Source organism: Ambystoma mexicanum, chromosome 2q (assembly GCF_040938575.1).
Source record: "Ambystoma mexicanum isolate Mex_15411 chromosome 2q, UKY_AmexF1_1, whole genome shotgun sequence".
NCBI classification, from domain to species: Eukaryota; Metazoa; Chordata; class Amphibia; order Caudata; family Ambystomatidae; genus Ambystoma; species Ambystoma mexicanum.
This window is the reverse complement of record NC_090924.1, coordinates 862754540-862774968: the sequence shown is the minus strand read 5'-3', so window position 1 is coordinate 862774968 and position 20429 is coordinate 862754540. Positions and strand designations below refer to the sequence as shown.

At 48.1% G+C, this 20429-nt stretch overlaps 1 protein-coding gene across 9 annotated transcripts in view; it reads left to right on the top strand.

Annotated features, from left to right (window-relative positions):
- WAC (WW domain containing adaptor with coiled-coil) overlaps positions 1 to 19261 on the top strand; it is a 978331-nt gene extending 959070 nt beyond the window's left edge. For 5 of the 9 annotated variants that reach the window (XM_069648101.1, XM_069648094.1, XM_069648099.1 and 2 more), the window contains one exon: positions 18290 to 19261. In XM_069648101.1, coding sequence (XP_069504202.1) covers positions 18290 to 18359 — 70 coding nt within the window. In that variant the 3' untranslated portion in view covers positions 18360 to 19261. The remainder of the gene's footprint in view (positions 1 to 18289) is intronic. The other 4 variants (XM_069648096.1, XM_069648095.1, XM_069648098.1 and 1 more) reach the window with 2 other exon arrangements.
- The last annotated feature ends 1168 nt before the right edge of the window (positions 19262 to 20429 follow it).

Below are 20429 nucleotides of genomic sequence, written 5' to 3'. Positions count from 1 at the left end.
TGTCCTCATCCAGATAGATAGCTCGACCAGCATGTACTACGTCAACAAGCAGAGCGATGCCAGATCCCCTCTGTGCAGACTGGCGATCAGCATGTGGGAATGGGCCTTGGAAAACACATTTTTCCTCTCGGCAGTCCACCTCCCGGGGGAATCCAACCTGAAAGCAGACAGGCTCAGCAGGTTGGGAGCTGAAAATTACGAGTGGCAGCTAAATGACCTTGTTATTCAGGAGATTTTCAACAAGTGGGGTCACCCCCAAGTGGATCTCTTTGCAACCTGGCACAACAAGAAGTGTCCCCAGTTCGAAACCTGGCGGGGTCTGGGCCCTGGCTCTGTGGGCGATGCATTTCACCTCCAGTGGACTGGCATGAAGACCTACGCCTTTCCACCCACTCCTCTGATCCAAAGGGTAATTTGCACGATCCAGGAGTCGCACCGACTCCACATTCTGATTGCTCTATGGTAGTCGCCTCCGATACACCTCCCGACGGGCCCAGCACATCTTCTGGCACAGCAGGGGGGCTGGATCATCCACTCCACGTCAGGGAAACTAGCCCTCACAGCGTGGTACCTTAGCAGGTAACGCTTCGGCACCTTAGCCTCTCACAGGCCAATCTGGAAATCATACAGGGCGCCAGGAGCAAAGCCACCAACGCCCAGTACAAGAGCAAATGGACCAGGTTCTGCCACTGGGCAGACGCCAAGGGAATTGACCCGTTGGCCTACAATTTGGACGACATGGCATCCTTTTCGGCGCACCTAGCTCATTCGGGCGTAAAGTTAGACACCTGCCGTACATACCTCACAGCCATTGGGGCTTACAGGAACCCGGAGGAAGGCATCTTTTCCTCCTCCAACCCTATCGTCAAACACCTGACTGGTCTTGCTAGGCTCTACCCGCCCGTCAACAGACCGCACCATGTGTGGGACCTTTATATAGTCTTGGGTGCCCTGGCGCACAAGCCATTTCAGCCCATGGCGTCCGTGGACATTAGGCTGGTCACCATCAAGACGGCCTTACTAGTCAGTCTTACCTCGGCTCAGTTAGCAAGATTCAGGCGCTGGTCGCCTCTGAACCATATACCACCTTTCACAGGGACAAGGTAGTCATGCAGACGCACCCGGCATTTCTGCCCAAGGTTCCATCTGCATTTCACGTGAACGAGGAATAGTCCTACCTACGTTCGATCCCAAGGACGAAGCACAGAGTGTGCTACACTGACTGGATGTCAGGCGTGCCCTAAAATTCTACTTGCACAGGACCAAGGGCTTCTGCAAGTCGGATGCCCTGTTTGTCACTGTCGGTGGCTCGAGGCCAGGCTATCAGGCCTCTAAGACTTCCATATCCCGTTGGATGGTCTCTTCCATCAAAGAAGCGTATGAGGGCCAGCACAAGCCGCTCTCGGCCAACATGCATGCCCACGCAGCCCGGGCCAAGGCAACGACCATCGCATTCCAGCGCCTTGTCCCTTAGCAAGTCATAAGCAGGGCTGCCACTTTGGCCTCTCCCTCGGCTTTCTGCAAGCATTACTGTTTGGATGCCGGCCCTAGATCTGATGCGGCTTTCGGACAGACGGTTCTCAGGAACCTATTTGCTTAAGGAGGATCTCCTATCCACCCTGGGGCTACAATCAATTGTAATCGCCCATATAGTACGGATGAATGGGGACGGGACGCAAGAGTAATTATAAGTTACTCATCATAGTGACTAATGTACTCTTAGTCCATAGTCCCCATAAACCTCCCCCTAATAATACTGGTGTCATTAGGCAATGTTAAATCTATTGTCGACGCGTCAAATGGGACTGAGGTGTGGCGACGGAAGGCAGAGTCAGGGTAGCACATGCTCCCTGGGCCGCGCGTGCCTCTAAATTTAATGGGGAAGAAGGTTTTTCTAGTGAAAAAGGTTGTCTCCCGTCCCTTGGAAGGGACGCCCATACAGTATGGAGGAAAGGGGACTATGGACTAAGAGTACGTTAGTCATTACGGGGAGTAACTTATAATTTCTCTCTCTGCAGTGGTGGTAGAGGGAAAACCTCTTGAAGGGGAAGGCCTTCACCACCCCCACAGGAGAAGCCACTCTAATGACACTCATCTCTCACAGGTTGGGGGTGGGCCCTCACCTGTTTTCAGCAGATGGCACACAGCGTGTGGTCTCCAGAAGTAGCATCCAACCACATAAATCTGTTGGAGCTATTAGCCGTATTCGAAGCACTGAAAGGTATTCCAAGCACTGAAAGCCTTTCAGACACAGCTGCAGGGGACGACAGTCCTAATCCTCAGACGGCACCACAGCCATGTACTATCTAAACAAGCAAGGGGGCACACACACTCCTGGGCTATCCAAGCTGTCCCAGAGCATTTGGAAATGGGTTCTCAAACCCAGGATGTTCCTTTTGTCCCAACACGTTCCAGGGGAACTCAAACTTCTGGCGGACGTGCTCAGCAGACACTTCACACTGCCCGTCGAGTACGAGTGGCAACTACACAATGATATTGTCTCCGTTTTCGCACAATGGGGCTTCTCAGAGATCGATTCGTTCTCAACTCTGGAGAACGCTCAATGCCAAGGTTATGCCTCCAGGTACCCCCAGAACTGTTCCAAGGGGGAACAGTCTCTGGATAACATGGTCAGGGAAATTTGTTTACGCTCCCTTCTCCCCCGACCCCCCTGACCCTCCCCGACTCACCAAGATAGTGCACAAGATGCGCCAGGAATCGGTCACCATGATATTGGTGGCCTCCATGTGGGCTCGTCAACCCTGGTTCTCATCTGATGGAGATATCCTCATCTCCTCCAATGAAACTGCCTTGCCCATACAACATGCTGTCTCAGGACAAGGGGGAAACCCTGCACCCATGCCCGCAAACTCTGAACTTAGCGGCCTGGCTCCTGAGGTCTTAGAGTTCGGGCATCTCCAACTTCCTCAGGAGAGGCATGGACATACTTAGGGAGGCGAGGAAACCTAACACCAGATATTGCTACTCCAGTAAATGGAAGCGCTTGATCTGGTGCAATTCCAAGGGTGTCAATCCCATTGACTGCTCTCCTACACACATTGTGTTGTACCTGACTCACTCACTAGCCTCAGGCCTGGTGTTTAATTCCCTGAAAGTTCACTTAGTTGCTCTCTCAGCCTACACTATGTCACAACAGAAGGTGTCTTTGTGGAAAATACCAGTTATTAAGGCTTTCATGGAAGGGGTTAAAAGGATTCATCCCCCCCATTTCTAACCTGGCTCACGGATGGAACCTAAATGTGGCATTGACTAGACTTATGGGGTCTCCTTTTGAGCCTATGTATAAGGGAAGTCTCAAGGATCTTAACTATAAGACGGCCTTCCTAGTGGCTATCACTTCTATTAGATGTCGGTGAACTACAGGTTTTTTTCAGTTTTAGACCCCTTTGTTACAGTTCACAGAAATAAGGTGGTTCTGCGCACTCACCCTCGATTTGCACCTAAATTTATTTCCAAGTTCAATGTGAACCAATCAAACTGCCTACTTTCTTCCAGAACCCCACGAACGTGGCCGAAAGAAGCCTACACACATTTGATGTGCGCAGGGCAGTCCTGTTTTACCTGGAAAGAACTAAACTACTACAAAAGACAAACCAGTTTTTCATTTCAGTGGCAGCTGGTAGAGAAGAAGATCCTGTCTCTAAATCGGCCATCTCAAGTTTGATTGTCAATTGCATCACACTCTGTTTCTCTCTTACTAAGAGAGAACTACTGCCCTTCAAACCTAGAGCACACTCTACTCAAGGCACTGGGGCTTCCATAGCATTCATTGCAAATGTTTCCCTAGAGTCCATTAGCAGAGCGGCAACCTGGAGTTCGGTACACACCTTTACAAAAATCTATTGCCTAGACACCCATTAGGTCTGATTCTCAGGTGGGACAAGCAGTGCCAAGACCTCTTTTCACTACTGTTCCTTCAACCTACCTCCAAATCCGGGTACTGCTCGCTAGTCTATGTACAGCATGTGATTCTAAGCAGACTAACAGAAATCAGAAGACATGCATTACTTACCGTAATAGCATAATAGAATTTCTGATGATTGTATATGCTTAGATTCACATGCGCCCACCCTTCCTCCCTGCTCGGGTGGAAGGAACATAGACGTCTTACTACTTTCTCTCTTTTATGTAATCGCTCAGTTAGGCTCCCTCATGGCAGAAAAAATGCAATCGGAGGGACTTTGACGCGTGAGGGATCTTGGGTACACTACACGTCATGTTGGGGATAGTGTTACAGGCACGCCCATGTCGACGTCCCCTTTCGATCCTCGAAAGACGAGATGCAATACTCTGCGGTTACCACTGGATGTCGGACTATATGCACAGCATGTGAATCTAAGCAAATACAATCATCAGAAATGCTATTACGGTAAGTAATGCATGTCTTTTGTAGGCGCCAAATGCAACCCCTGCCAACAATTCTGGATGCCAGGTGGCAGCAGTTCACTGGCACATGGACAGACAACATTGCTCTGTCGGGCATTCCGTCAAGCTCTCCAATAGTAGTCAGTTTAGCCACACCTCACGCAAATAGCTCCCTCCCAGATCCCTCCATGCCAGGCTACAGTCAAGGCCGACGCCTCTGTGGAGGATTGAGGAGCCCACACAGGACATTCTCACACCAGAGAACTCCGGCTCCTAGAGGAAAAGAAGTTGCACATAAATGTCCCGGAACTGCGGGTGGTCTTCTCGGCCCTCTGGTCGTTCCAGCCTCCACTGCAGGGAAAGGTGCTGCGGATCTTCATGGACAACACGGCCATCATGTTTTACAACCGAGTGCAACGCGCTCCCCCGCGCTCTCCCTGAGAGCCTTGTGTCTATGGCACTGGGCCTTTCTTAAACAAATGCTTCCTGTCCTGTTTCACCTGGCAGGCATCAAGAACACCACTGCAGACTCTCTCAGCAGGGAGTTAAGGTCCTGCTGCGGATGGGAGCTTCAGTAAGTGCAAATGTCGCACCTATTCAGAGAGCTGGGTTTTCCTCAGATCGACTGTTAGCGAGAATTCTCAGAAATGTGCAAATTCCCTCCACCTTAGAGACCCCCAGCAACTTTGCTGGATTTTGAAGACTTGATTTTGTTAACCTGGAGTGAGCGAGGCCCTTTTTCCCACTCATGTATTTTAATGTGATTTTGAACACCGTTTTTTTGTTGTGGAGTCGGACAAACTCCATAGGCATCATCTTTTACATTGTACACAGCACATTCAGTGCAGTGGCACAGGGGAAGTCTTTCTGATTTCCCAAAGGTTTAAATACCTTCTCTGGGATAAGCTACTGTTTCCCAGAGCAGTAAAGTGAAATTGACTTTACTTACATTTGTAACTTTCTAGACCCAGCACACACTATCTTACAATAGGGTGCTGGGGGGGGTTACCTAGTATCCCCTTTATCTAGCTTCTTATGTAAAATTTTTATGTTACCCTTTCCTCACTGAATGGCTGTTGGCAGTCATTTTGTTTTAACGACCGTGGTGTGCATTTACCGCGGGCTGCGTTTGCAGCTGCAGGAAAGCACCCAAGGGTGCCATTTTTGTCAAAGTGGTCCCGGTCGTCTTTTTTCACCATTTCTTTGCCAAAAGGTCTTTGAAATTTACTCTGCGCGCCAAACCAGGTTTAGTCCCATTGTCTGCTTTGCCTTTGGCGGGATTCACGGGTGAAACCCGCCTCTGGTGCCCGAGTGTCTGGGGTGGGCAGGAAATGAGGGAGGTGCCCAAACCTCCCTGTGCTTAGTCTCCTACGAGACTCAAATTCACTCTGTGGTGGTTGGCTGGCTGACTGTCCAGCAAGGACAGCCACCCTACTGGTTGAATGACAGCTAGACTGGAATGAATGAGGGAGAACTGAATAAAAGGCGAGTCTCTTGGCTTGGAAGGCAGAGTCGACCATGGAACGAAGGAACCTAAGAAGAGCTTGAAGAGGACTGCTGCTGCAACTCCTGGACCGTTGGTTTGCCCGGTGAAGCTCTGCTGCAGGTCCGAATCGCTAAGTTTGCATCAACAGAAGCCCTGCAAGGACGACTTCTCCCTTTGAGTTGGTTGGACTTATCAACTCTCAAGTAATCCACCTGGACACCTATCTTGGAGCTGGTTGTATTTCCTCAAAGTGCTGCAGGAAACCGTAGAGCCAGGGAGAGGGACACCTGGTTGTGTGCGTTACTTGTAAGCTAGCCAACAACGTTTGGAAGATCCTCTGGACTCCCACAACGTCGGACCGACCGAGCCGACCTTCCTCAGCTCAGTGCAGGACCTCAGAAGCAAGAACAGTCCACCTTGACAGCCAGGACCAGCGTTGTTACCAGTGCGGCAGCTGAAACACGAATCAGCCACTGAAATTGAAGTTTGCCAGTTGAGAGCTTTGACCAGTTCCAGTGCGGTGCAGGAGTCCCTGACGTCCTCCCTCTTGTCCCCACGATTGAGGACCAGGAACAGTGAGATCTGCAGGAACTTCCAGGAACAAAATTCATCATCTGCATCTTTTTCTTCATTGTAAGGTATTGTAAAACGAGACTGAGAGAACTTGCCTCTCACTGTGAAAGTGCTTGAGACTTTTGCAACTCGCAGGCCTAATCAGCTTGTGACCCAGCATATGATTCTTTTTACAAACTACTCCTAAGAACTTGTGCAGAGACTTTTCAGTTTAACTACCAGAACTGTGTTATCCTATCCAAGACTTTAGCCCATTGACTTTGGCCTAGCCTATTGAATTGAATTGACTCTTCTGGTGAAACTGTCTAAGAATAATTGTAACCTTTCATATTCTAATAACCTTTGCCTTTTACTCCTCCTGAAAAGTATCCTAAAATAGTATTGAAGTATATTTGTGCGTTATTATAGAATTGCCTCCTTCTAATCAATGTTTTATAACTGACAGATAAATGACTAAGTATTTATCAAACCTTGAGTGTAAGAGTTTATTTGAACACCTCTGATTGTAGACCTCTGTGTAACATTACTGCTCACATTCCCCCTCTTGAGATAAGGCTGGCTGCTCAACACGCTACCAAAACCGTGTAGTACCGACTTATACCAAAGGTTGGTTTGCTTACACCTGTAGTCATAGTTGCTTGTAGTGTTCCCAGAAGGTACTGCATTCAAACTTTGCCTGACACCAGTGACCCTCGGCACGTCAATCACCATCTTTCAGTATCTGTCCTCCCTAACCAAGATAAAGGTTTGCTTGCAGCTGACGAAATGGCTGAATGAAAGGGGGCGGGGGTCAGATATAGATGGGGTGGTGGGGTGGCTGGGGGAGTTCCCATTCTCAGTCTTTCGTGCTGGACGGTCATAATTATACTTCAAATGGATTGTGTCCTCCAACGCATTCCTTATCTATGACATGTGTGTACACAGCTGTGCTGCTTCGGAAACTTTTTCAGCATAGGGCGCCCTTGTGTCGATGGCGTCAGGTCGATGTGCCTCAGTTGAGGGTGACGTCATCGGATGTTATAAGTGGCACGCACTGCACCCGTAGCCTCAGTTCTGTTTTTTCTGCAAATGTGTTTGCTTCGAGAACTCGGAGCGCCTCCTGTCTTCTACTTCGTATTGTGCGATTAGGTCTTCCACCCTGGCGACCCCGCGGTCTGGCTTTAAGAAGTGTCAGGACTACGGGTCCAAGATGTCCATCATGGACCCGCACCGTATCTGCTTGTGGTTCCTGGGCGAAGGCCCACGCCACTGACTGCTGGTTGTCTGCCAAGGCCTTGCGAGAGCGTAAGGCGAAATTAAAGGTAGGCTGTGTTTCCAAGCCCTGTGAATCTGCTGGTATGTCGACTGACGAGTTGAGGGAGTCTCCTTGTCGGAAGACGTCCAGGAGGTCTAGGTCCTGGAGTGCTTCGCGCCACTCTGCCTCTTCGTCGAGGTGGTCCTGGAATTGGCGTCACCGTTCACCTTCCCCTTCCTCGTCTGAAGACTACCTAAAGAAAATGTCATGCCCCACCAAATCATCTACCCCTGAGGAATGGGAGTCTTTCCGGGAGCAAATGTTTAAAATATTTCAATCTCACGGCACAGTTCCATCAACGCCTTCAGTTCAAGCCGGCAAGGACCGGTCTCAGTACGATGCTCGTGCGCCCTCGGGCCCGGGTAGTCAGCGTGATAAACATGGGGAGCCTTCGAGGTCCTGTTCGGACAAGGCATCAGGGAATGGCCAGACTTGCCAGGTCTAGGTGGTGGTCTTCGTCCCCAACAAAACCGTTGAAGCCTGTGAAGTTGTTGAAGAAGGCGTTGACGCCATTGGTGACGAGTCCGCCGAGTGCGTCTCTCTGGTCCTTACTGCCAGTCAGACCTGCAAAGCCTTCGACAACTGTGTCGGCGCTGTCGACGCCTATTGGGCAGCATTTACCAGTGGAACCCCCTGTGGCTGTTGCACCTCAAAAGAAAGCTACATCTAAATCTGTGAAGCCTGTCCCTGATAAGGTGTACTCCTCTCCCTAGGAAGGAGTTTATTCAGTCTCCAGAATATTTTTGAAGAGGAAGAGTGGTCTGAGGAGAAGGATGTGCCCTTTGGTCTCCCTTATGGGACACCTGGGGCTCCAGAATATCTAATTTCCGAGGAAAGTGTGATTAAGGATCTCCATCAATCCTTGCATGATGCCAGTGGCCTAGACACGTCTCCTGAGATAGTTTGGGAAGCCTGGTGATCATGCCGAATCTTCCAATCGGAGGCTGATGTCGAAGGTTGTAGAGTATCTGGTTTGGTCCAGTCCTCCAGTTGCTTATGATCAGGATGACCTTACCGACCTCTTGGATCAGGCTCTATCCACTGACCTAGTGTTGCCATTTCAAGTGGCTCTGAATAAGAGGGTGGCTGCTACTTGGAATGCCCTTGAGTCTATTCTGGCGGTTAACAAGTCGTTGTCAAGGAAATACTGCCCATCCAGTAGTGACCCCGGCTACCTGTCCACACACCCTACTCCCTAGAGTTTGGTGGTCCAGGCAGCTACGTCCACCTCGAAGCAGGCAGTGTACCCTACCATCCCTCCTGATAGGGATGATAAACGCATGGATGGATGGGCGCGCAAGGTATTTTCTGCTGGGAGTATGGCGCTGAAATCTGCCAACTCCACCTGTGCCTTGGCAAAGTGTTTGCACACTGTGGAATTGTATTTCGCTTGCGGCTGAGCATATTCCCAAAGGGGAAGAAAGGGATGGTTTTCTAGCTATTGTGCAGGATGGCAAGGATGCCATGTGTGAATCTCTTCAGTCCGGGTTGCGGATAGTGTTGTAAGGTCCATAGCTACGAGCACCGGGATGCGCAGGTTTGCGTGGTTGCGGAAGTTCGGTTTTGCACCCGATGTGCAGGCCCGTCTTCTCAACATGCCCTTTGATGGCTCTCATCTTTTTGGCAGCAAGGCTGACGAGAGCCTTGAGAAGTTGCAGCCCTCCAAGGCAGCTGCCAAATCTTTGGGAGCAGCTGTCAGACAACCTCTGCCTTTTCGTTCTAGGGGACATCAATGGAGGGGTGGTTCCTTTCGCTATTGCTCCTCATTTGGAAAGGCGAGAGGGATGGCCGGTCAAAGGGGCCGATGTAGGTTCACTCGTGGTGGATGAGGCAGTAGTTCCAAAGCCGCTCAGGCAGCTGCCTCTTTGCCATCAGGCACTGCGGCTGCTAAACAGCTCTGAGGCCAGATATTGTTCTCCGGTGGGGGGAAGGCTGTTGCAGCATCTCGAAGAATGGCGAGCCATTGCTTCAGATGCATGGGCTCTGGATACAATAGCCCACGGTTACTGCCTCCCTTTTCTCCAACAGCCTCATGACAATCCATCAGGGAAACACTCTTTGAAGTTTCCGGATACGCTCCTTGTGCAGGAGATTTTAGCCCGCTGGAGAAAGGCGCTATAGAACTGTGACTGTGGCGGAGTGGATCAAGGGTTGGTAATCCCCTTATTTGTTGATGCCCAAAAAGCACATAGGACTGAGGCCCATCTTGGACTTGCGTTACTTGAACAAATTCCTCAGGAAGGCAAGTTCAAGATAGTCATTTTCTCAGATCCTTCAGGCCCTCCAACTTCAGGATTGGTTGGTGTCGTTGGACCTGCAGGTTGCGTATTTTCATCTGCTGATCCATCTCAAGCTCAGGAAATCTCTGGTTCGCAGTCTGCGGATCCCACTATCAGTTTTGGGTCCTGCTGTTCGGGCTCACCTCTGCCCGAGGGTTTTCACCAAGATCATGGTGGTGGTGGTGGTTGCAGAGCATCTCAGGAGAGGGGAGGATTCACGTATACCCTTACCTGGACGATTGGCTGATCAGGGCGCGTTCTCCCAAATAAGCCTTGGATCATCTCAGCATCACCTGCTACTCCCTTCACAAGCAGGGCTTCTCCTTTAACTTCAAGAAGTCACATATGACACCATACCAACGGCTCCAGTACATAGGGGCAGTTTTGGACATGTCCTTGGTGTTGTGCTTGCCACCCAAGGTTGAGGGCTCATCGCATTCTTCAGATGGTTAAAAAATTTCAGCAAGCCCAGAGTCTTCTGGCTTTCGAATTCTTAAGGTTGCTCGCCCTTATCTCATCCTGCATTTTTCTGGTGCCGGAGGCCCGCTTGAGAATGAGATCCCTCAATGGTTGCGGTTCTCAGGCAGGATGTCGGATCTCCTCCATGTTCCGCCTTCGGTCTCGCAGGCGCTTCTGTGGTGGGCCGACGAGAAGAATCTCATGAATGGAGAGCTTTTTTGGCAGCCATGGCCGGATGTCATGGTGGTGACGGACGCTTTCGTGACGGGATGGGGAGCTCATGTCGACGATCTGTCCATCAGCAGTTGTTGGTCTCCATCGGAGTCCAGACTTCACATCAATCTTTTGGAGCTGCGAGCCATCAGAGTGGCGCTGAAGGTTTTCTTGCCGTCTCTAAGAGGGAAGAATGTCCTGATAATGACGGACAACACAGTGGCAATGCATTACCTCAACAAGAGAGGGGGTGTGGGGTCACTGCCTCTGTGCAGGGAGGCAATGCGGCTTTGGTTCTGGGCAATACAAGAGGGTATGTCCCTGTCGGCTGTTCATCTAGCCGGTGAGGAGAACGTGACAGATGCTCTGAGCAGGCAGAGCGTGGTCTCCCACGAGTGGGAACTAGCACAGGAAGTCCTTCAGGAGATCTTCGCCCTTTGGGGAACCGCACATGTGGACCTGTTCGCGACTGGTGCCAACCGAAAGTGCGAAAGGTACTGCTCGAGGAAATTTCCTCCGAGAGGGGCTTTAGGAGACGTGTTTGTCGTGGAGTGGCTCTTCCCGCTACTGTATGTGTTTCTTCTGATCCCAGTCATCCCTCAAGTTCTCAAGAGGTTGAGAAGGTTCGGGACCCGGATGATCCTCGTTGCTCCGGATTGGGCCAGGAGAGTGTGGTACATGGACGTTCTAGACATGTCCATCTGTCCTCCAATGTGTCTTCCCCAACAAGAGGATCTTCTCTCACGAGAGTAAGGTTGGGTTCTCGATCCAGAGGTCAAGACTCTCAACCTTCACGCATCGTTTCTGAGAGGTTGAGACACAGGGATTGGGACCTCCCGGATGATGTGATGGAGTTGTTGCTTTCGGCTAGGCGGCCGGCAACAAAGTCCCTGTACCAATGCCATACATTTTGCGACTGGTGCAGAGGAAATAATTTGGATCCTTTTCCGTGCTAGATTCCGGAGGTTCTCTCCTTGCTTTCTTTGGCCCACAAGGGTCTTCAAGTGGGCACCATTAAAGGTTATTTGGCAGCGCTGTCTATATTTTAGCGCTCTTCAGAGGAATGCTCTTATTTTAAAATTCCACTTATCACTCCGTTTTTGAAAGGGCTCACAAATGTGTTCCCACCGTCACCGTTTCAGGTGCTGGTCTGGTTTTGAAATTTCTGATGGGTGCTCCGTTTGAACCTTTGCACTCTTGCCTATTAAGATGGTTGACACTTAAGACTGTTTTCTTGGTTGCAGACACATCTGCTAGAAGAGTGAGCGAGTTGCAGGCACTTTCTTCTAAGCCACCCGTTACTTTGTTCCACAAGGACAGGGTTGTATTGAGAGAACGTCTGTCCTTTTTGCCTAAGGTTGTGTCAGAATTTCATTTGAGTCAGAAGGTGGTACTCCCCGCTTTCTATCCTCATCCTAGTAAGGAAGAGGAAAGGCTCCATAGGTTGGATCCTAGAAGAGCAAGAGCCTTGAGCTTTTATCTCTCCAGGATGGCTAAACTCAGAGTGGACAACCAGCTCTTTGTGGGGTATACTGGACACCGTTTAGGACAGGCTGTTTGTAAGCAGACCTTTTCTAGGTGGATTATCCTCATTATTTCAGAATGCTACAGGGTGGCTGGTAAGGGCCCTCCTGAGGGTCTGTGGGCTCATTCCACCAGGGGCATTGCTACTTCAACAGCCCTCCAGAGGGGGGGTGCAGGTAAAAAATGTGACACTGCAACGTGGTCTTCTATACCTATACACACGATTGTTAAACATTACTCCCTGGATACTTCCCATGCTCAGGATGTTGCCTTTGGTAAGGCAGTGCTTTACTCTGCCATTTAATTGGATATGTCTAAATTCTTTCTTTCCTCCAGCCTTTATTTCTGCTTTGGCAGTCTGTCATAGATAAAGTATACGTTGGAGGAGATAATCCATTTGAAGAGCAAGTTACTTACCAAACTGGTAACTTTATTTCGACTGGATGTTCCTCCAACGTATTCCTCATCGCCCTCCCAGCCTACCCCTCAAGAATTTCCCATGCCATTACAACATACGTCCCGCAAGGCTAAGTGGAGTTGCTGCTGTGTTCTAGGCATGTGTGCCACATGTTGTGAGGTGGGGGAAACATGAACTGAGGCTTTGGGCGCTGTGCGTGCTACTTATAACATCCGATGTCACCCTCCATGGAGGCCTTCGAGGGACATCGACCCGACGCCAAGGACGCACTCTGCTGAAAAAATTTCCGAAGCAGCACAGCTGTGGGCATTACATGTCATAGATGAGGAATATGTTGGAGGAACATCCAGTCGATAGAACGTTACCAGTTTAAGTAACTTGGTCTTTGGCTACGGAGGAAGAAATAGTCTCTCCAGAGCTGCTTGGAGGGGATGACTCGACCCCAGGACCCAAGGGAGACGGCGGAGGAGGCAGACAATGGCGTATTATGGGACCTAGCAGGGGATGAATCATCGGCTCAAGGAAATTCGTGAAGCTGAACACTCGGATAACATTTCTTGAACAGATTTCCTCAGGAGGCCGGAAGGGAGAGTGTAATGGTTCCGAGACGATTGAGTCAATCTGCAGCCTATGGGGGGGTGAGGTTGAAGTTAAAAAAGGAGCGAAATTATCTACTGGGATGGTTTACAGGGTTTTGGCATCTGTTTTTGTGTTGCGCTGAAGCAGTTTGATGTTATCATGTTGGTTGATGTTTTGGTGGCGGATGTGGGGGCACCTGATATGGACGATATAAGGGGAGGGGCCTGGGTCACAAGTTTGACTGGTGTTTCGGCACTCGACCAGTGAAAGGAACCAGGCGCCTAGTGGGAGGCGGGGTGGTGCGGGAGGAGGGGAGAGGCAATTGTAGAACTTAAGATATGGCTGTGCTGTTGCTCAGTTGTGGACTCTTTCCCTATATTGGGAGGGTGTGTACTCTGAGGTGCATGGTTGTGGTGGATAAGGGCCTTTCTTATGGCTGACTCGACAAAGTAGGTGCAGGGACAAATTACAGGCATGTACACTGAATGTTAAAGGACTTAAGTCCCCCGCCAAGAAGTCTTTGTTTACAAGGGAATTCAGAAGACAAGAAATCGGCGTATTATTCCAGCAGTAGACTAAATATCTGATCGGGAAAGAGCATAGGACTCCCTGTGGCCTGATTGGGGGTGAGTACCGGGGCTCAGGGATAACTAGGATGGGAGTAGTCGTTTTTTGCAGAGACATTACATTGAACATGCAGGGGACACCCCCGCAACCCCTGATTTTATTTACAATGGGAGCAGGGGACATCCATGCAACACCTCGCTGATGATGCCCAACAAGGCTGAGACACGTGTATGGGGGTTGCTGTTGGTACTCTTGTTCAGAGGAAAATTGCATAGTATTTCGGTGCTAGACTGCCCCTGGGCAGGACAAAAACTGATATGCAGGGAAATGTCTTCTCTGTGAAAGGGACAGTGAGCTAAAGACTTGGTAGAGTCTCTCCCAGGGGTTATTCACCCAAGAACAGGTAATTGGGCTGTGTTCGTGCTGGTAGCGCGATTCCCAGACTCCCCCAATTCCCCCTCCCCCCCTGCCCCCCCACCCCCTCTTGTTTTGCCTTATTGGGAATACATTTCAGACAAAGATACAAACCCTGTAGAGGCTTGCACAGTCGTCCACCAGTAATAGGGGGCGGATCGTATTCTGGGGACTAGGGGTGCAAGGGAGGAATGGAGACTGCTGGAGTAAGGGAAACCAGTTCGCACCTTGCAATTTCTGAAGCAGAAATTCATGAAAAGGGTGATAAGGCACATGCTCTTCTGGCCACAAGACTACAGGGACAAAGGACAGAAAGATTGGGAGGGGAGATGGAGGGGAATGGACAAGGGGATGGAGGTTTCAACAGATGAGATCCAGGAGGCATTTGCCTCCTTCTACGAGTTGTTATATAGGAGCGAAGAGACCGCCACAGCGGAGGAGATCAAGAACTATGTAGAGGAGTCTGGGGAGGAATCGGGGGTTCTAGATGCGCCACTTACGGGAGAACAGATTAAGCTTGCATTGGGTGCCTTCGGCTTTGGAACGCGCCAGGGGAAGATAGGCTATGGCGACTGCGGTTAGTCTGATCGAAGAATATGGGCATACATTGGGGTTTAAAATTAACAAAGGCAAGTCCGTGCTTTTTACCCTTGATGGAAAGAGGGACGACAATCTTGAGCGGTTCTCACCCCTGGGATTGAAAGTCACCCTGGATACGATTCGGTACTTAGGTGTCAATGTCACAAGAGCGTGGGGGGTTGCATAAAGCAAACTTACCCTCCCAGATGATTGAAATGGAGAAAGATCTTAAGAAATTGAATAAGCTGACGATTTCTTGGCTGGGCCGCCTGAAAGCGCTTAAAATGGTGGTTCTCCCTAGGATTCTATACCTGTTCCAAATGTTCCCAATTCAGATCCCAAACCGCTACTTCAAAGTTACTAAGGGAACCCTTCTACGGTTCCTGTGGCAAGCGAAAAGGCACAGGTTCTTGAGTGTGGTCCTAAGTCTCCCTAAGGACCGTGGGGGAGTGGAGCTGCCGGATATACAGTTATACTACAAAGCTGCTCAGCTTAGATTGTTGATCCCACACCTTAGGATGCAGGGAGATCTGCAATGGGTGGGATTAGATAACCTCCATCTACGACTGGCCATGTTGGGAGAATGGTTGTGGGTCCCCACAGCAAAGTTATTGCGCAAGCTACGGGAACACCCCATCCTAGGCACCATTTGGAGGATCTGGCGACCGGAGCAGGGTTGGGTGGCGTTACATTGTGGCCTTCACCTCTGGGACACCTTTGGGGTACCAGGAGTCGGGGTTGCCATACCGAACCTAGAAAAGTTTCAAACATGGTACAAGGCTGGGTTAGAAAGGATTGGGCAGTTGTGGAAAGACGGGAGGTTAATCTCAATAGTGAAGCTAGAGGAGGCCCTACGACTAGGTACACTGTCTTCCTGTACTTACAATTGAAGGGGGCACTAATGAGGGAGGCCTGGAAAGAAAGGTTACAAAGGGAGCTTACACCCCTCAAAAAGATCTTAGATTCTGCTTGTGAGTCCAGGGGATTGATTGGTGCACTATACAGGGCCCTTGTGGAGACGAGAAGGGGTTCTGTTGATGGATTGAGGCAGCGCTGGGAGGGAGAGCTGGGGATGGCAGAGAAAGTGCTGCGGGGCTCACAAGACGCCCATCGCCTGTCCATACAAATTGCATGGGATTAAATGATTGCACAGGTGGCAATACGGTCCAGTTAGACTTTCACAAATGTATCAGACTGGGAGTCCAGTGTGCTGGCATGAGTGCCGATCAAGGGCCAATTATTGGCACATGTGGTGAGGATGTGTGACTGTCTAGTCCTGCTGGGATGACGTTTTGTGCTGGATTAGGGACATGGATGGGATTGCAAGAGTTAAAACATTGATGCTGGTTCTGTTTGACCTACAGGAAGTCGAGAGAGAATGTTAGAATGCGGAAAATAGTCCATGGTTTACTTCTAGCGGGGAGGGCATGCTTGGCAACACAGTGGAAGAGACAGTTACCCCCTGAAAAGACAGAATGGGTCAACACGGCCTGAATTTTGTATACAATGTAACGCTTAATGGCAGCGATCCATGGAAATCGTGGATCGGTTGAAATGGATGGACTTCTCTGGTAAATCTGTTCATCGGGGGTGATAGCGGCCCAACCCAGTTCCGGGTGGGACGCAACCAATATGCCATGAGTGCCCCCTGGTTTGGGAATTGACGCAAGAAGGCCATAAGTTTACGCAGGAGACATTCTCCTTCCCACTGTTTGACAAGTGAAGTTGAGCAGATTAATGCCATTCTGAAAGAGATAAGTGGTTGGGGAGGTGGGGGTAATAGAAGAGTAGGGGGGGTGAAGATTAGAATTCCATTTGTTTGGTATTGCAGGGATGTTTTCCGTGTCTGGCGGATTCTCGAAGTTAATTTGAACTGTTTCTTTTTCTTTGTCCTAAAAATCGGTTGAAATAAAAAATATATATATTTAGGGACAGTAAGTAAGGTTAGTTTTCTTGGAAAGATGAGTAGCATATATACAAGCTTGATTTCATCATATTTTCTGATGCTTCATCAACCAGATTATTTCACTGATGACCACCTGGAAAAAAAGCTGAATGCTGTGGATCTAGTGTTTATAAGTTGAAAGAAGAAAAAGAAAGTGAGGCAGTGTGAAACAAAAGGATGAATGCTATTGGAGAGACTAAGGGAAACAAAGATATGGATAGGTAGCAGGAAGGAAAGCAATAAAGGAAAATAACTAGGTGGAATGAAACCCAAGTTAACGAGAACCAGAGATGGGCAGTATGGAAAGACAAAGCAAAAAAGAAACGAGGATAGATGGAATGAAATAAGAAATGCGTGAAAGGGTAAAAGAAAAGGAGGGATGGAAGAAGGAAAGATGGGTACAAAGTAGTGGAGGACTAATTGAAATCCAAATCAAGGAGCATAGTGAAATAGGATAATAAAGTAAAAGGGAGAAAAAGAAAATGAAATATGAAACAGATGAAAAATATAAACGGCTAGATGGAAATCAAATAGAGAGAACGCAATTTGGGAATGAGAAATTATCAGGCTAAAATAAATGAAATAACTGAGGAGGCTATAAAGATTAGAACTGCTGAAAGAAATATAACATTGGTATTGTACATGTATTACTTATGAATAAGTCAATTTCAGATTGTCATTGCACTTGAGTCGAAAAACCTTTTTATTGATAGATCAGCAGTCGTTGCCTCTCATTTTAGAAAAATGCATTAGTGATCAATTGTCCATTATTGATTTTAACAGGAGCCATGGCGCTCATTTTGGGGGCTATTTAAACCAGTTTTAGAAGTCCGCTATTGTTCTCCAAAGTGGCTCGTGTAATTAAATGTTTTAAAAATCGAAATGTTCATGATGGTTAAATACATACGATATTTGTCCTTCATCACTTAAGCCTCACATCTGGTTTGTTGAACTCAAGCGAGCTACCGGGCATGATTAACAATCTAGAAAACAAATAGATGGTTTCTGTTCAACATGCTCATTTAAACTCTCCCTTGCACTGTACTGGGTACAAGGTATCTTTGTTCTGTGTGCAATTTTTAAAACCTTTCTTTTGCTGCAGTGGTGTGACCTTAAACGGCCCACCAAATGGACATTTATTTCTCTTTAGTCTAGGGTGGATAGTAGGGATTCAACCCCACGAGATGTCTCCCCACAATTGCAACCCTTTTGGTCCTCTCGTCTCTCCAGCACTGCTAGGCCCTTCTAACCTGCCAGGTCTGCCTTAGCAGCTTCCCAGCAGCCTGCCTTCCCTGCACCATAGACTTATCTGCTTGCTCCTCTGACTCCGCCACCCTCCTCTTCCATACCTGCGCATCCATCTGGCGGCCTCTCCCCCCTTGACGAGATTTTGTGGACAGAGATTCTTGGGCAGTCTCTTGTGGGTCGCCCATAGACTTGCAGCAGTTTTCTTTAAGGAGAGTCATGCTTTTTATTGCATGTTGTAATGATGTTACCTGAACACAAGTTCTTCATTGTATTTTAAGTTACTTTTAATTTGCTAATAAAGGCCCATGTTTATTTTATATTGCAGGATATTGTTTTTGCGACAACAAATTAAAGAACTTGAAAAACTAAAGAATCAGAACTCCTTCATGGTGTGAACATTGTGAATAATTGCACGTGGTTTCAATACAGGAACTGTATATTTGGCTGCTCAGTCTCAACATTTTTGAGCTGCATATAAGTAGACTTTTGGACCGTTGAGATGGGCAGAAGATGTGGCAGTCGAAGGGGGACATAAGAGGGAGTCAATTCAGGGGAAAATACACGATGGATTTGTGAAGCCCTTGAACTGTAGATTTCTTGTAGATGTATCCTTCACGTTGTAAATATGTTTTGTAGAAGTGGAGCCATGGGAAGCCATGTGTATCGGAGCTTTGACATCCAAAACTAATCAATGCTAAGGTGGCTAAAAACCAAGTCTTTTACATGTAAACTTGTCTACAGAATTTGCTTTTGTTTATTTAATTTATCATTCAGAAATCTTGCATTTTCTAATATTTTATTCCAGCACCAAGCCAGTCGTCTTAGGCTGGGACCATTTGGGCAATGTACAAAATATCATGAAGCAGCTGTTCCCAAACTTGCAAAAGCAGTGCTTCTATTTGTGGGATTTTTTTTGTTGCAGATAAATGTTCCCAATTTTTTTTTTCTCCAAAGCCCTGAATCCATGTGTATCCATATACCATGCTGATAACTCTCTATAAGGCACTGTTGCTATGGCACTTTTTCTATAATCTTTTCATTCCTGTGTACAGTAGCTTAAAATTGCAGTGATTGATCATAACCCACTCGTTTGTATAAATTATTGAAATGTATTTCCATTTGCAACCTCTGGGAATGGACTTTTAAGTACTGCTGGGCATTTGTGCTGCAAGGACATTTCTTGCCCAAATGTAAGGTATAGGCCCCAAAAATCTGAACTTGGTTGTGGGAGAGTAAGAGGCAGAAAAGCTAGTCAGATGTGAATTGTATCTGTTGTAATAAACATGTTAAAGGATAACATTGGTTATTTTTCATTTACATCAGTTTATGCACATTAAAACTAAATATTTCCGGATTGTATACCAGGACGATTTTCCTAATTGATACTACTTCCAGTGAACACTTCAATGGGACTTCTCATCTAGACCTGTCACAGTCCTCAGACTGGCATCTGATCTGTTTTAGACTTGACTCCAGGTCTTACCCAAACTATAAGGGTCCTTCCTGTGCCCTTTTTCGATAGAAACATGTTGATTCTGAAGCTTTGACTCCTTTAGTGGCCATAAAAAGGTCCCATGGTCCTATTTCATTCCGGGTCAATCTGGATTTGTTGCCCACTGACATAGAAGCACCTTCATTACACAATCCAAATGTCACAAGGCCTAGTAGGCCCGTTATTTTTCTCCTTGTCCCCCCAACCCCGCCTTGTGGCGCCTGGAAGCACCATGGCTGTATAGGCGCCATACAAATGTACAATAAATAAATTACATTTCTGATGTAAATAAAGGCACAGTTTCCTCCTGCCCTCATTGGTCTGGTGAGCTATGCTCCGCTTGAGAGCTTAATGGAATAGTGCGCTCAAAAATGTTATTGTCCCTGGCGTTCATGAATGTGGTTTTATGCAAACTTTGATTGATCGTAAAAAACATTTGTTATGCACCTTACCTTAGATTGCCTCACTTTTACACATGCGAAATCAAGGAGTCGGGCGCGGCCATCTTGTGATCTTATCCGTTGATCCATCCAATTGAGTTTGAGTGCCCCTGCGGCACTAAATCATATCACCCGCCCCCTGAAGCTGACCTCACTATTCCTAGCAATATTCTCCACCTACTTTCATGACGTTAGTGGGCAGTGTAGCCAAATGCGCCCATTCATCACCTACCTCTTAACGTCAGTTGACGCAGAACCTGGAAATTCAACAATCCCATCCGCTCACAGCACAGCGTGTCCCAAATCGGAATAGAGAACGCTACTTTTAAAGGAAACATCAATATTCTGCAATTTATAATGTTGTTTCATCTCGCAAACAACGCTCCGAGAACATCCGCAGATTTCAGTTTAACACCATTTTTTGTTTGTGCTTGGGTTACAGCATCAAAACCTTATCATGAGGCACACAGTGTTCCTTTCGGGAGAAGATGCGCATTCGACGCACCTTGATTCGCAAGGCTTAGGCCTCAGCT